Below are 13,643 nucleotides of genomic sequence, written 5' to 3'. Positions count from 1 at the left end.
TTAAGCCCGTAACCCTTACTCTCTCAAGGGCTCTGGTTCCAGATTTTGTCATTCCCATCAGTGTGCACTGAGTTGTGGAAGCTCAGCCCAACCCCCAGGTGGGCCAGGGCCCCTGTCCCAAACTCCACCAGTTCCTGAGCAGGGAGGCTGAGGAATGATTGGACCAAGAGTCCCTGCCCCTCAGAGGAGATCTGTGCAGGGAATGGGGTCATGGGGAGTAGGTGCTGTGTGCATTTGGGGCACTCTCCTTGTCCCTATACCCACTTCGCCAACTCCCCATACCCTGCCAGCTGGCTGAGAAAACATCTGTCTCTGTGGCTTGTATTGTATAGTGGCCCACAAATGTCATCAATAAACCACCAATTTCCTTTGACTCCTTGGTGTGTACAGTTCTTCCTCACAGTCCAGTGAGCACCATCCAGGAGGGGATTGGGGCTAGTGGGTTAGAGCAGAGAGGCCGGGGGTCAGGATTCCTGGGTTCTCTCCCAAGGACTGAGGGGAGAGTGATATCTAGCGGTTAGAGCAGAGGGGGGCTGGGAGTTAGGACTCCTGGGTGTTATCCCCTGTCTGAGGCCGAGAGGGGGTTTAAGGGTTAGAGACCTGTGAGCTGGGAGTCAAGACGCCTGGGTTCTATCGCAGACCTTGGAGGGCATTGGGGTCTAGTTGGTTAGACCGGAGAGGCTGGGAGTCAGGACTCCTGCGTTCCATATCTCTGGGTGCAGAGTGTGATCTCTGCACTTTGTCATTTGCCTCTTCAAACACCAGAGCAGCATTTACCCCCGATGTAATCTTTGTTCCCCATTATCTCAGCACAACTCCCATCGCACCAACACTCTCTCTCTCTCCTGCTCAGGAGCAGCTAATCAACCTCACGCACCAGGGTCTGTCTCCAGACTGAATATGCTTTAATGCACTGGGGGTGGAGGAATTGCAGAGGGAGGGTCAATCCATGGATTCCCAGCAGCAGGATCCTCGTTAATGAATTGGCAGGCACTAACAGGAACTGGATCCTCTGGTCTGCATGGAGGGTTCCCCCCATAAGGGGATTGTAATTGCTCAGCTCTTCAGTCACGGCCCCCCAGGCTGGGCAGGTCTGCTCCTGTGGAACACACAATGAGTGGGGTTAACAGCAGTGGGGAGGAGCTCAGACTCTGCGGGGGTTTGTCTACTTGTAAACAGGAGAGGAGATCTGCAGAGGAAACCAGGTGCTGCACAGGCTCAGTATGGGATGCTCATCTCTTACGGTCAATGCTAATCTCCGTGCACTAGGGGGTGCTTTTCTGCAAAGAGCGGCATGGGGGGGGAGTCAGGAGGGGGCTGTCCCCCCACATTTAGTGCCCCCCAGTAATATATTCTAGCAGTAGGGGACGCTGTTCTGCTAGAGTTCCCGTGTTTTGCAGCATCTGTGACCCCAGGGTCCAACGTGCAAGCTTCTGTTCTGCCTCCCATAAGCGGCCTCCTGGCACACAGGATTCCCAGTGACTATTGGATTCTCCTTGAATCCCTGTCTTACACAGTTACACAGTGGCTGCATCCCTCCCGAGAGCCAGCTGTATGTCATTCTTTCTTTGCCACCGTTCTCTTCTGTGTCATTACAGGACACTTACCCTCAGCCTGCAGTGTCCTCGGATCCATCGCTTCATCCCCAGCCACCCACCGGGAATCCCTCTGTCTGAGCTCATGCCTCCTCCCCTGAAATGGGGGCTCCGTGGGGAGCCGATGGAGAGGAAACAAGGTTGTCATCTTCCTACCCAGAGGAGCTGAGCAAGAGAAGATGGGGTAGAACCTGGGGCTGCCCCACAGCAGATGGGATCTGGAGTTCCCAGGATATGCAAGTTCTCCCCCAGACAGGAGAATGGAGCATCTCTAGGAGACCAGAAGATCCCATGGAAAAGGGAATGTGAGCTGGGATCTTTTGCTTCTGGAGGGGAGCCATCTCCAATCCAGCCCAAGGGTTGGGGGCCTGGATGGCTGAGAGGGGTGGGGAGAGATGGGGCCTTTCCCCTCTAGGGCTGCCATCCTCTCATCCTGCTGATGCTCACCTGGGACCTTTGGTTTCTCTGACAGCAGTGATGCCAAGAATTCACAGCATGAGGCGGGTAATGCCCTCTCAGCTTTGGGCGGCTTCAGGCTGATGCGCTCAAAGTTCTGCTTTGCGGGGTCGTAGGTGGGCCACTGCTTCCCGCTGCCCTCTCCCACCATGGGTTTCCTGCATGGAAAATGAACATGCCCCACTGAGGTTAGTACTGTGGCTTGGTGGGGACAGGAAGGTGCCCCAGCTGGTGTCTAACATCCCAGATGCAGGGGTGATTAGGAGCCAACTTGAAAAGTTTGGCCTCTTTCCAAAATGGCTGCCATCCCATGTTGTTGCAAATGAGAGTGGAGCCAGAGGCTGCCCTCAGTTAAGATGGGTGCTGCCTCCCGTTCTTTTCATATGGGGTGATGCTACAGGTTGCCCTTTATAAACATGGCCACTTTATTCCGTTGTTTTCCATGAAATTGAAGCCACAGGCGGCCCTGAGTAATAATGGCTGCCATTGGCCTACGACCCTTTGTAAAATGAGACTTCCCCTAGGGAAGATGGCCACTGTTTTCCATTGTTTGCAATGGATCCGAAGCCAGGCTTCTCTCAGCAAAGATGGGCATCCTTTGTGCTCACAGACCGGACAGGGCAGTTTGGGGAGCAGAGCAACATGCGGGGCGTGGGGGGGGGGAGCATGGACAGGGAATGTGGGGGCATAGATAGGAGGATCTGAACTGGAAGGGAGTGTCTAGTGTTGCTCTCACTTAAGATGGCGTCTCTCACTTGTCCTTTCAACTAGGATGCTGCCCTTACAAAAAAATGACCACCATATCTCACTGTGATCAGGGAGATTGAAGCCACAAGCTGCCCTGAGTCAGCTGCCATTTGCCTACAGCCCTTGCACATGGCAGCCAGGTTGTCCCTAGGAAAGGTGGCCTCCAGAGATACTAGTGGAATGGAGAGTGTTGTCATCCCCATACAATGAGACTATATCATCTGGTTTCCCCCCAAAAACAGAACAGAATTATTTATTGAACGCTTTTGCCTTTTCTGCATTTCTATCGATAATTCTGCCATGTCCACCTTCTAAAGGACCAATCCTATTGTAAGGATTCTTTTTATTCCTAATATATTCAGAGAACTCCTTATTGTCCTAAATTCTACTGGACATAGATTTCTCTGTGTGTCTCTTTGCTTCCCTTATCAATTTTCTATAATTCCTAATGTCTGATTTATATTCATTACTGTCAACCTGTGCTTTCTTCCATGTGTGGTATATTATGTTTTTGTTTTTTACAGCTGCCTTCCCTTCCCTAATCTGGGAAGAAATTGGCCCAAGCTGGGCGGCTATAACCAGAACGGAGAATGCTGAAGAGGTTTCTTTTGGGGTTTTGCTTGTTTATTTTTCATGCAAGGGAGCAGGTCTTTTTTTATCTATGCTCTAATGTGTGCTTAACAGTTACATCGCCACAGTTTCCTCAGGCAGAGATGTGAAAAAACCGCACCCCTGACTGCCACGGCTGTGCTGACCTAGCCCCTAGGGGAGCTGTAGTTATGATGATGGAAAGATGCCTTTGTCAATGTAGCTCCTGTTTTCTGGGAAGGTGATTCTTCCCAATTACTGGAGCAACCCCGTTTGCTGCCGCAGGTTGTATCGACAGGATGAGCTGACGTAGCCATGCCCGTAGAGTGTTTGTAGCATAAACATCCCCTGCGTTTGTGCGGCAGGGCTGGGAAAGGGCAGGCAGAGCTTTGAGGTCATTCACTACGAGCTGAAAACCTTGTTTCCTTGAATGAGGATGGGTGTGTTCGTAGGACCAGCGACATCCTGATGCGGGAAGAAGAGAATTATCCCTAACCTGTAACTAGAGGGCTCAGATTTTACCTCCCTGAAGTAATTTCAGCTCTAGATCTGGGCTTCACCCAAATAGGTTAACTATTTTTCAAAGAGACCCTTTCTTTGCCATGGCATTGAGCCGGGTTTTTCCAGATGCTGCGGACACCTGGCCAAAGAGTTACAGAGGCTCTCATGGTCTGGCTCAGGGGGACAAGAGGAATGTGAGGGATTTCCTTACCCGGCGCTGTCAAACACCTCAGCATACTGCATCACCTTGTGGCTCAGCGCTACCTCAGCCTCCGTGTGGTTGGCTCCTACCACGGATGCCGGGGTTCTGAACAGGTAGGGCAGCTCAGAGCCAGGTGGCACCCCTGTCCACTCAGGTACAGTCAAGCTGCTAGTGCGGTGGGTGAAGTGGTAGGTGTAGACAGGACTGCCGGCCTCTGCCTCTCGCCTAGCCACCTCTGCTACCGGGCACACAAAGACGTAGTCACCAAAGATTTGATCCATGGCCCATCGGTACTGCCCTTCCCCCTGCTCCTCCCCCTCCTGGCTGTATCTCTGTGCCATGGCCTGGACGGCCTCTTCTGGTGCCCCGGGCGCTATCAGCCTCACAACATACAGCAGCTCCTCCCAGCCGATGTTGCTGGAATTCTCCAAGTTGAATCTCGGGGCAGCAAATAGCAATATGTCGGAGCCTTCACTGGCGGCGAAACCGGCCACGATGGGCATCGGCTGGCTGTGCTCAGCCTGCAAGAGTCTTGGTGGTGTATCAGGGAGGAAATCCCGGTCTGGTGTTAGCACAAAGGGCAATCCCAGCTGCTTCTTGCGGCTCAAGACGGAGAACTCGTGTTTGGGGAATTCCCCTGCTTTCTTCCCCTGCAGGCAGCCCACAAGGGCCATGCTGTTACCATTGGAGCAGCCCAGTTGCCGGCCCAGCCTCTGGCCTCTCTCCTTGGCCTCCTCAAGTGAAATCTAAGCCCATGGTGTGTTCAGGGTGCCACTCACCAGGACGGTGCTGGTGAAGAGGGGCTGGCTCCCTGGGGAGAGAAGGTGGAAGCCGACGGACGCAGCCCCAGCATCCTGTTCAGCGAATATGAAATGGGCTGGGTCCCCGCCGAAGGCGGCTGCATTGTCCCGCAGCCAGTGCATTGCCAAGCGCTGGTCCCACAGGCCGGCATTCCCCGTGGTGTCCGGGGGCAGGGACAGGAAGCCCAGAGCCCCCAGCTGGTAGTTCATGGAGGTCACAATCACTTTTGTGGTGGCAGCTAAGAAGCTCCCATTATCGAGGTCTAGTGAGGCTGCACCTGAGAAGAACCCCCGGCCATGGATCCAAACAATGACAGGGACCGGTGTGTGGGGCCGGGGATGGGATACCCAGATGTTGAGGAAGAGGCAGTCTTCGGACTGCGGCGTTTTGGGTGTGAACGTTTCAGCCTCAGGGTAACCAGTAAGTGGAGGCTGGAGGCAGGCACTGCCGAAGCTGGTGGCCTCCAGGACGTGGCTCCAGGGCTGGTGGGGAATTGGCTTCTGGAAGCGCAAGGCCCCCACAGGGGGCTCAGCGTAGGGGATGCCCAAGAAGACTGTCACTCTTCTGGAGCTGACCGGGAGGCGCTTGCCCCGGATGGGGCCGGTGGTGGTGAGCACCACGGTGCCATCATCATTGGAACCAGAGCTGGGGCCCGGCAGGGAAAGGAGGAGCAGGCAGAGGAGCATGGGAAGGAGTCCAAGCATCACAGCAGCTGGAAGGAAACACTGGCCCGTCCCCGCGAGGGAGTTATTGGGAAAGGTATGGGGCCTTTCCCCCTAGGGGGTGCTGGTTCCCATCCAGAGCCAGCTACATAAATATAGACTTGAACAGAGGGGGAAAGGGAGTGGAGGAAGTGGAATAACAGCTAGAATTGGGATCACTCTTAGTAATTACTCACTTGATACCCTCTCCACAGATCCCATTCTCAGAGCTGGGCATAGAACCCAGGAGTCCCGGTCCCCGTCCCCACCGCTCTAACCCACTAGACCCCACTCCCCTTCCAGAGTTGGGGATTGAACCGAAGAGTCCTGGTACCCGGCCCCCCCTGCTGTAACCCACTAGATCCCTCTCCTGTCCCAGAGCCAGGGACAGCAAGGGAAGGAGCATTTGATCTGCCTTCTCTGCCTTTGGTTGTTTCCTCCTGGCTGTGCAGTGAATTCTCACTACTGAGCCCATTGCCTGCCTCCTCCTGGCACCCAACCGAATCAGCAAGGATCCCCGAGAGAGCATCTGCCCAAGGAGAGCCCGGGGTCACAGCTGCTGGGCTCAGGGATACAATTCTGGCAGACGCTGTGAAAGGCAACTTCAGGCAGGACACCTAGGTTCTAATCCCAGCTCTGGGAGGGGAGTGGGATCAATTGGTGAGAGCAGTGTGGGCTGGGAGACAGGATTTCCGGGTTCTATCCCCAGCTCCGGGAGGGGAGTGGGGTCTAGTGGTTTAGAGCAGGGGTGGGAGCTGGGTTCTATCCCCAGTTGTGGGAGCGGACGTTGTGGTCACTCCACAACCTCTTCCACTCTGTTCCCCAAGAACTCAGTTCCACTCCAGTCTGGTTGCTCTGGTCCCTGTATTTGGCACACAGCAAAGCTACGCTTAGTTGATCAGACTCAAGCGTAGAGGGCGGGCGTAGGGCCTACCCCACACCCAAAGCTACGCAGCGAACCTCTTCCTTTGTAGACATTTACACGTTACTCGGCATTCGTGACACATTGCATCCTGTATTTTGGGACTGGCTCCGTCACTTTGCAGGAACAAATCCCTCTGCAGCATGCACTGTCCATGCACTGTCATTGGACGACTTACTCTTTCCCTCATCTTACGTTCCAGGCTTCTCTTGTCCATTTTTATCATGCCCATTGTAAATGGCTCCCTGCGGGTTCCCCCTTATTTCAGCTCAGACAGACTTTCTGCTTCCAGCCTGCTGATTTATTTACCTCCCTAATCCTGTCTCCCAAGAGATGAGGCCTCACCCATGTCCAATTATTCATGTCAAGCCAGGCCTACAGGAGAATGGGGTCTAGTGGTTAGAGCAAGGGGCTGGGAGGCAGGACTCTTGGGTTTTATCCCCAGCTCTGGGTGGGGAGTGAGGCCTAATGGGTTAGAGCAGGAGGCCTGGGAGTCAGGGATGACACAGATCTGGGACTGGGAGAACGGGGTGGCTGACCAGATGCTGTATTTTCGAAAGGGGATCAAGGCTGATATGGGGCGCTCCCACAGCTGTCTGGATTTGGGTGGCTGGGACTGGATGGGAGCCAGCGCCCCCTAGAGGGGAAAGACCCCAGATCCCGTTCCCTATAACTTCCTCTGGGGGGGGGTTTCCCTTCCAGCTGCCGTGATGCTGGGACTCCTCCCTGCGCTCCCCTGCCTGCTCCTCCTCTCCCTGGCGGGCCCCAGCTCTTGGCTCCGATGACAACGGCACTGCGGTGCTCACCACCAGTGGCCCCATCCGGGGCAAGCGCCTCCCGGCCGGCTCCGACACAATCACAGCCTTCCTGGGCATCCCCTAGGCCGAGCCCCCCGTGGGGGCCTTGTGCTTCCAGAAGCCAATACCCCACCAGCCCTGGAGCCATGTCCTGGAGGCCACCAGCTTCGGCAACGCCTGCCTCCAGCCTCCACTTACTGGTTACCCTGGTGCCTATATTTGCAAATCCAAAATACTGCAGTCCGAGGACTGCCTCTTCCTCAACATTTGGGTGCCCCATCCCCGGCCCCGTGAGCCAGCCCCCGTCCTCGTCTGGATCCATGGCATGGCTTTTGTCTCTGGTGCAGCCTCCCTCGACGTCTGCGATGGGTGCTTCTTAGCCGCCACCAAGAACGTGATTGTGGCCTCCATGAACTACCGGCTGGGGGCGCTGGGCTTCCTGTCTCTGCCCCCAGCTGCCCCAGGGAACGCCGGCCTGTGGGATGAGCGCCTGGCGCTGGGCTGGCTGTGGGACAACGCGGCCGCCTTCGGTGGGGACCCAGCTCGTTTGATGCTTGTTGGCCAGTGCGCTGGCGGTTCCTCAGTGGACTTCCACCTACTCTCCCCGAGGAGCCAGCCCCTCTTCACCCGCGCTGTGCCACAGAGCGGAGCCCTGACAGCACCATAGGTATGGAGTTTCCTGGAGGAGGCCAAGGAGAGAGGCCAGAGGCTGGGCCAGTTGCTGGGCTGCACCGATAGAGATGAGACCGCCCTGGTGGGCTGCCTGCAGGGGAAGGCAGCAGGGGAGTTCCCCAAACACGAGTTCGCCATCTTGCGTTGCAGGAAGCAGCTGGGGTTTCCCTTTGTGCCGACAGGAGATGGGGATTTTCTTCCTGATACACCATCAAGACTCCTGCAGGCTAAGCAGAGCCAGCCTATGCCCATCCTGACCGGCATCAACGCCAACGAAGGCTCCTGCATAGTAATCTATGCTGGCTCCAGATTCAATGTGGAGAACGCCAGCTCCATCAGCTGGGACGAGCTGCTGCAGGTGGTGAGGATGATAGTTCCAGAGGCACCAGAAGAGGCCGTCCGGGCCGTGGCACTGCGGTACAGCCAGGAGGAAAAGGGGCGGGGTGAAGCACGGTACCGATGGGCCATGGATCAAATCCTTGGTGACTACTTCATTGTGTGTCCAGTAGCCGAGATGGCTGGGCGAGAGGTGGAGACCGGCAGTCCCGTGTATGCCTACTACTTCACCCATCACAGCAGCGGTTTGTCCACATCTGGGTGGACGGGGGTACCGCAAGGCTCTGAACTGCCCTACCTGTTCAGGACCCTGGCATCCGTGGGAGGAGCCAGCCACACGCCCATGGAGGCCGAGGTGGGGCTGAGCCGCAGGGTGATGCAGTACTTCGCGGTGTACCCCTGGAGCGGGTAAGGGAATCCCCCAGAATCCTCTTGTGCCCCGGATCCAGACCGTGAGAGCAGCTCTAACTCTTTGGCCAGGTGTCCACAATATGCAGGAATATGCTCAATGCCATGGCAAAGAAGGGGTCCCTTTGAAAAATAGATAATCTCTTTGGTTGAAGCCCCTGACCTAGAGCTGAACTTACTTCAGGGAGGTAAAATCTGAGCCCCCTGATTCCAGGTTAGCGATAATTCCCTTCTTCCCACATCAGGATGTCGCTGGTCCTATGAATACGCCCATCCTCATTCAAGGAAACAAGGTTTTCAGCGAGTAGTGAATGACCTCAAAGCTCTGCCTGCCCTTTCCCAGCCCTGCCACACAAACTCAGGGGATGTTTATGCTACAAACACTCTACGGGCATGGCTACGTCAGCTCATCATGTTGATACAACCTGCAGCAGCAAACGGGGTTGCTCCAGCTGGGGAGGAACATCAGCTGCCCAACAAATCGGGACCAACATTGACAAAAGCATCTTTCCATCAATATAACTACAGCTCCCCTAGGGGCTAGGTCAGCACAGCTGTGGCAGTCAGGTGTGTGGTTTTTTCACATCTCTGACTGAGACAATTGTGGCAACATAACTTTTAAGCATACATCGTGGGATAGATAAGAAGACATACTCCCTTGCACTAAAAATAAGCAAGCAAAACCTCAACAAAATGTCTTCAATGTCCCCCATTCTAGTCCTAACCATCCAGCTTGGAACCATTGATTCTCAGATTAGGGAAGTGAAAGCAGTTGGGAAAATTAAAAAAATAATATCCAATACATGGAAAAAAGGGACGGTTGATAGTAATGAATATAAATCAGACATTAGGAATTGTAGACATCTGATAAGGGAAGCAAAGAGACACATGGAGAAATTTGTGGCCAGCAGAGTTGGGGACAATAAGGAGTTGTTTGAATATATTAGGAATAAAAAGAATCCTGATAATGGGATTGGTCCATTTATTATTAGGTGGAAACGGCAGAATTATCAATAGTAATGCAGAAAAGGTAGACGTGTTCAGTAAATAATTCTGTTCTGTATTTGGGGAAAAAAACAGATGATATAGTCTTATTGCATAGGGATGATAACACTCTTTCTATTCCACTAGAGTCTTGGGAGGATGTTAAACAGAGGCTACTAAACTTAGACATTTCTAAATCAGCAGGTCCAGATAATTTACACCCAAGTGTTTTAAAAGAGCTGGCTGAGGAGCTTGCTGGCCTGCCTATGTTGATTTTCAGTACATCTTGGAGCAGCGGGAAAGTTCCACAAGACTGGACGATATCAAATGTTGTACCAATTTATAAAAAGGGTAAATGGGATGAACTGGGTAAGCATAGGGCAGTAGTAAAATGGCAGCCAACTCAGGGCAGCTTGTGGCAACAATTTCATTGAGCGCAGTGGGAGATGGTAGCCATTTTTAGTTAGGGCAGCATGTGACATCATCCTGTTTAGAAGGACAAGTGAGAGGGGCCATCTTAAGTGAGGGCAAATGATGGCTTCAGACTGCCTTCCAGTTTAGATCTTCCTATCTGCGCTTCCATGATCACTAACACTGCAGTGTGCTTCTCCGTCGCCCTCATCCATATTGTTCAGACTGCCACACTGCTTCTTCCTATGTCTGTCAGCCCATGTTCCCTGAGGGAAGCCTGGCTTCAGTCCCATTGGAAACAGTGGGAAACAGTGGCCATCTTTCCTAGGGGCAGTCTGCCTTTAGAAAGGGCTGTAGGCCAATGGCAGCCATCATGACTCATGGCAGCCTGTGGCTTCAATGTCATCAAGATCAATGGGAGATAGCCATTATCTTTATTAAGGGCAATCTGTAGTGTCACCCCATATAAGGAGAACAAGTGGAAGCAGCCATCTTAACTGAGAGCAGCCTCCGGCTTCACTCTCATTGGGAACAATAGGGGACGGCAGCCATTTTGGAAAGGGGCCGAACTTTGCAAATTGGCTCCTAATGACCCCTGCCTCCAGGAGACAGACTCTGGCCAGAGCCCGTTCCTGTCCCTGCCAAGCCCGGGTACTAACTCTGTGTGCTCTGTTGAATTTCTCCCTAGGATCCCCTTCAAGAGAGAGCAGTGGCCCCTCTACGACCCATAAAACAGAACTTTTTTCTCATTGGACTAGAGTCATCTGAGGTTGAGAAGATGCCCCTCACCCAACGCTGCAGCATCTTGGCATCACTGCTTGTAAAGAAGCTGAGCCCCACAGGTGAGCATCAGTGGGGTGAGAGACAGCAACCCTAGAGGGGAAAGGCCCCATGTCCCCCTCCCTCTGAGCCAGGCAAATCCCCCCACCCCTGGGGTTGGATTGGAGCTGGCACCCCATAGAGGGTGCCACTAGGACCCTGGAATACATTCCCATTTCCAGGGGATCTTCTGGGCTCCTCGAGATGGTCCATTCTCCTGCCTGGGGTAGTTCTCGCATCCCCTGGGAACTCCAGAACCCATCTGCTGTGGGAAGCCACAGGTTCTGATCCATCTTCACTTGCTCGGCCCCTCCAGGAGGACAATGACACCCGTGTTTCCTGTTTCAGCCCAACCCAATGTGTCGCCATTCCAGCGGAGGGGGCTTGAGCTCAGAGAGGGATTCCCAGCAGGGTAAGTGGGGGTGGAGGGATGGATCCAATGACAGTGGGGGCTCTGGGCAGGTGGCCCGTAATGGCATGGAAGAGAAAAGAGGCAATGACAGAAAGAAACATAGCTGGCTCTGGGGAGGGGCGCGGCCGCTGTGTAACTGTGTAGCACAGGGAGCGAAGAAGAATCCAATAGTTACTAGGAATCCTGTGTGCCAGGGGGCCTCTTCTGGGAGGCAGAAGAGAATCTTGCACGTTGGACACCGGGGTTCACAGGTGCTGGGAGACACGGGAACTCCACCAGCACAGCATCCCCTACTGCTAGAATATAGCACTGGGGGGGAGCCCTGACCGTGCAGGGACAGCCCCCTGCTGAGCCCCCCATGCCGCTCTTTGCAGCAAAGCGCCCCCTAGTGCACGGGGATTAGCACTGACTGTAGGGGGCGAGCGTCCCACACCGAGCCCGCGCAGCGCCTGGTTTCCCCTGCAGGTCTCCCCTCCCGTTTGCAAGTAGACAAAACCCTGCATAGTCTGAGCTCATCCCCACTGCTGTTAACCCCACTCGCTGTGTGTCTCACAGGAGCAGAGCCAGGACGTGCCCAGCCCGGGGGGCTGTGAATGAAGAGCTGAGCACTTACAAATCCCCTGATGGGGGGAACCCTCCCTGCAGACAAGAGCATCCAGTTCCTGTTAGCGCCTGCCAATTCGTTAACGAGGATCCTGCTAATAAACCCCCTGGGAATCCATGGATTGACCCTCCCTCTGCAACTCCTCCACCCCGAGTGCATTAAAGCGTATTCAGGGGATGGATCACTTGATGATTCCCTGTTCTGTTCATTCCCTCTGGGGCAGCTGGCGTTGGCCACTGTAGGAAGACAGGACACTGGGTTGGATGGTCCTTTGGTCTGACCCAGTGTGGCCGTTCTTATGTTCTTATGTTTAGTCTGGAGACAGAACCCTGGTGTGTCCCCCCCCCCAAAGAGGGGGGACAGCGTGCGTGTGTGTGTGTGTGTGTGTGTGTGTATGATAGAAGAGCTGTGTGTGTTTGTGTGTGTGTGTGTGTGTGTGTGTAAGGGCTCTGCATTGGAGTGCTTTGTATATATATGCAGGGGTGGCAGTTGTGAAGGTGTGGGCTCTATCCCTGGGACCTGAGTCAGAGATCCCCATCCTCCCCCACCCCAATCCTGGGAGTTAACACGCTTCTGTGCAATGCAGATGCTGTTAACCTGTGGTACTCCTTGCTGCAAGAAATTGCCCTTAAGGCTCATGCTCCTGCCCTCTCACACACACTGTGGCTGATTCATACTTGCCACCCACCTCCCCTCTGCCACTAATTCTCTCCGCCCCGCCCCCCCCAGGTGAGCCACCAGTCCCACCCTGTGCCCTTGGTCGGCCTGGCCCGCCCCCAGCTGTTCCTGGCTTTGCCGAGGGTAGCGCTGGTGGATGGGATGTACTGAGACTGAGGGAGGGAATCTGGAATGTTCTTGTCCCCGGCAAGGGGATGGGAGAGATCTGGGGTGCTATCCCCTGCAGGGCACCACTGACCCCAGTAGCACCAGGGGGCGCTGTGCTGCTGGGACTCAGTAGGGGACGCTCTCCCCTTGCAGTCAGTGCTGACCCCAATGGCACCAGGGGAGCGCTGTGCTGCAGGGAGCCCTACAAAAACATCAGCAAGAAGCAATGGGCAGATTCAAGCGGTCCAAGGGCCTTTATTCGCACAAAGAGCCTAGGGGTCTGATGGGTGGACTGATCCCCTCCCCTCTTAGGGCTGGGAGACCTGAACCTCCTTCTTGTGGGGGTCGTACCACACCAGCAGGATCAACTGGGCGTTTCCGACCTTGAACTCCACCCAGCACCCGTCGCTCTGCAAGATGAGCCTGCTTTCCCGACCCAGCCACATCCAGACAGGCTGGGGGCTCTGCAGCAGCTCCATGGCCCGGCTGAAGCAGGCAGCCAGCCCCTCCGTCATCAGCCCCTTCTTCTCCAGCTCATTCTTCTTCCTCAGCACTTCGGTCTGGCTCAGGTCTTCACTGCAGTTAACCACGTCTTCCATGGGGTGCTCTACCCGGGGTCTGCGGCGTCTCGGGTGGGGGCCGTGTGCCCTCTGCTGAGTTCGGTTCTGATGGAGGTCGGTGATCAGTTTGCTCCCAGGTTCTGGGGCCAGATCAGCTGTTCGATCCCCTCCCCCTAGATGACAAGGTGGGAAATACATGGGTTTTGGCTCCCCCTGGTCAGATCCATGGGCCCATCCAGCCCAGCATCCTGGCCCCATGCCACCCTCGTCAATCTGGTATCACCCCTCCTCCCTACCACCCT

General features: G+C 54.8%; 1 protein-coding gene and 1 pseudogene across 1 annotated transcript; one reads left to right on the top strand and one right to left on the bottom strand.

The window, feature by feature from the left end:
- Window positions 1-586: 586 nt before the first annotated feature.
- On the bottom strand, window positions 587-5,594 carry LOC102933397 (acetylcholinesterase). The gene is given in 3 exon segments (XM_037914361.2): window positions 587-1,099; window positions 2,043-2,209; window positions 4,099-5,594. Coding segments are annotated over 3 exon segments (1,698 nt in total). The 3' UTR covers window positions 587-1,064.
- A 1,629-nt stretch (window positions 5,595-7,223) lies between these two features.
- On the top strand, window positions 7,224-11,945 carry LOC102933169 (annotated as a pseudogene).
- The last annotated feature ends 1,698 nt before the right edge of the window (window positions 11,946-13,643 follow it).

The sequence above is a fragment of the Chelonia mydas genome, chromosome 14, assembly GCF_015237465.2.
Source record: "Chelonia mydas isolate rCheMyd1 chromosome 14, rCheMyd1.pri.v2, whole genome shotgun sequence".
Lineage (NCBI taxonomy): Eukaryota > Metazoa > Chordata > Testudines > Cheloniidae > Chelonia > Chelonia mydas.
The sequence above is the reverse complement of the archived record's forward strand: the minus strand, read 5'-3'. Positions and strand labels throughout refer to the sequence as shown.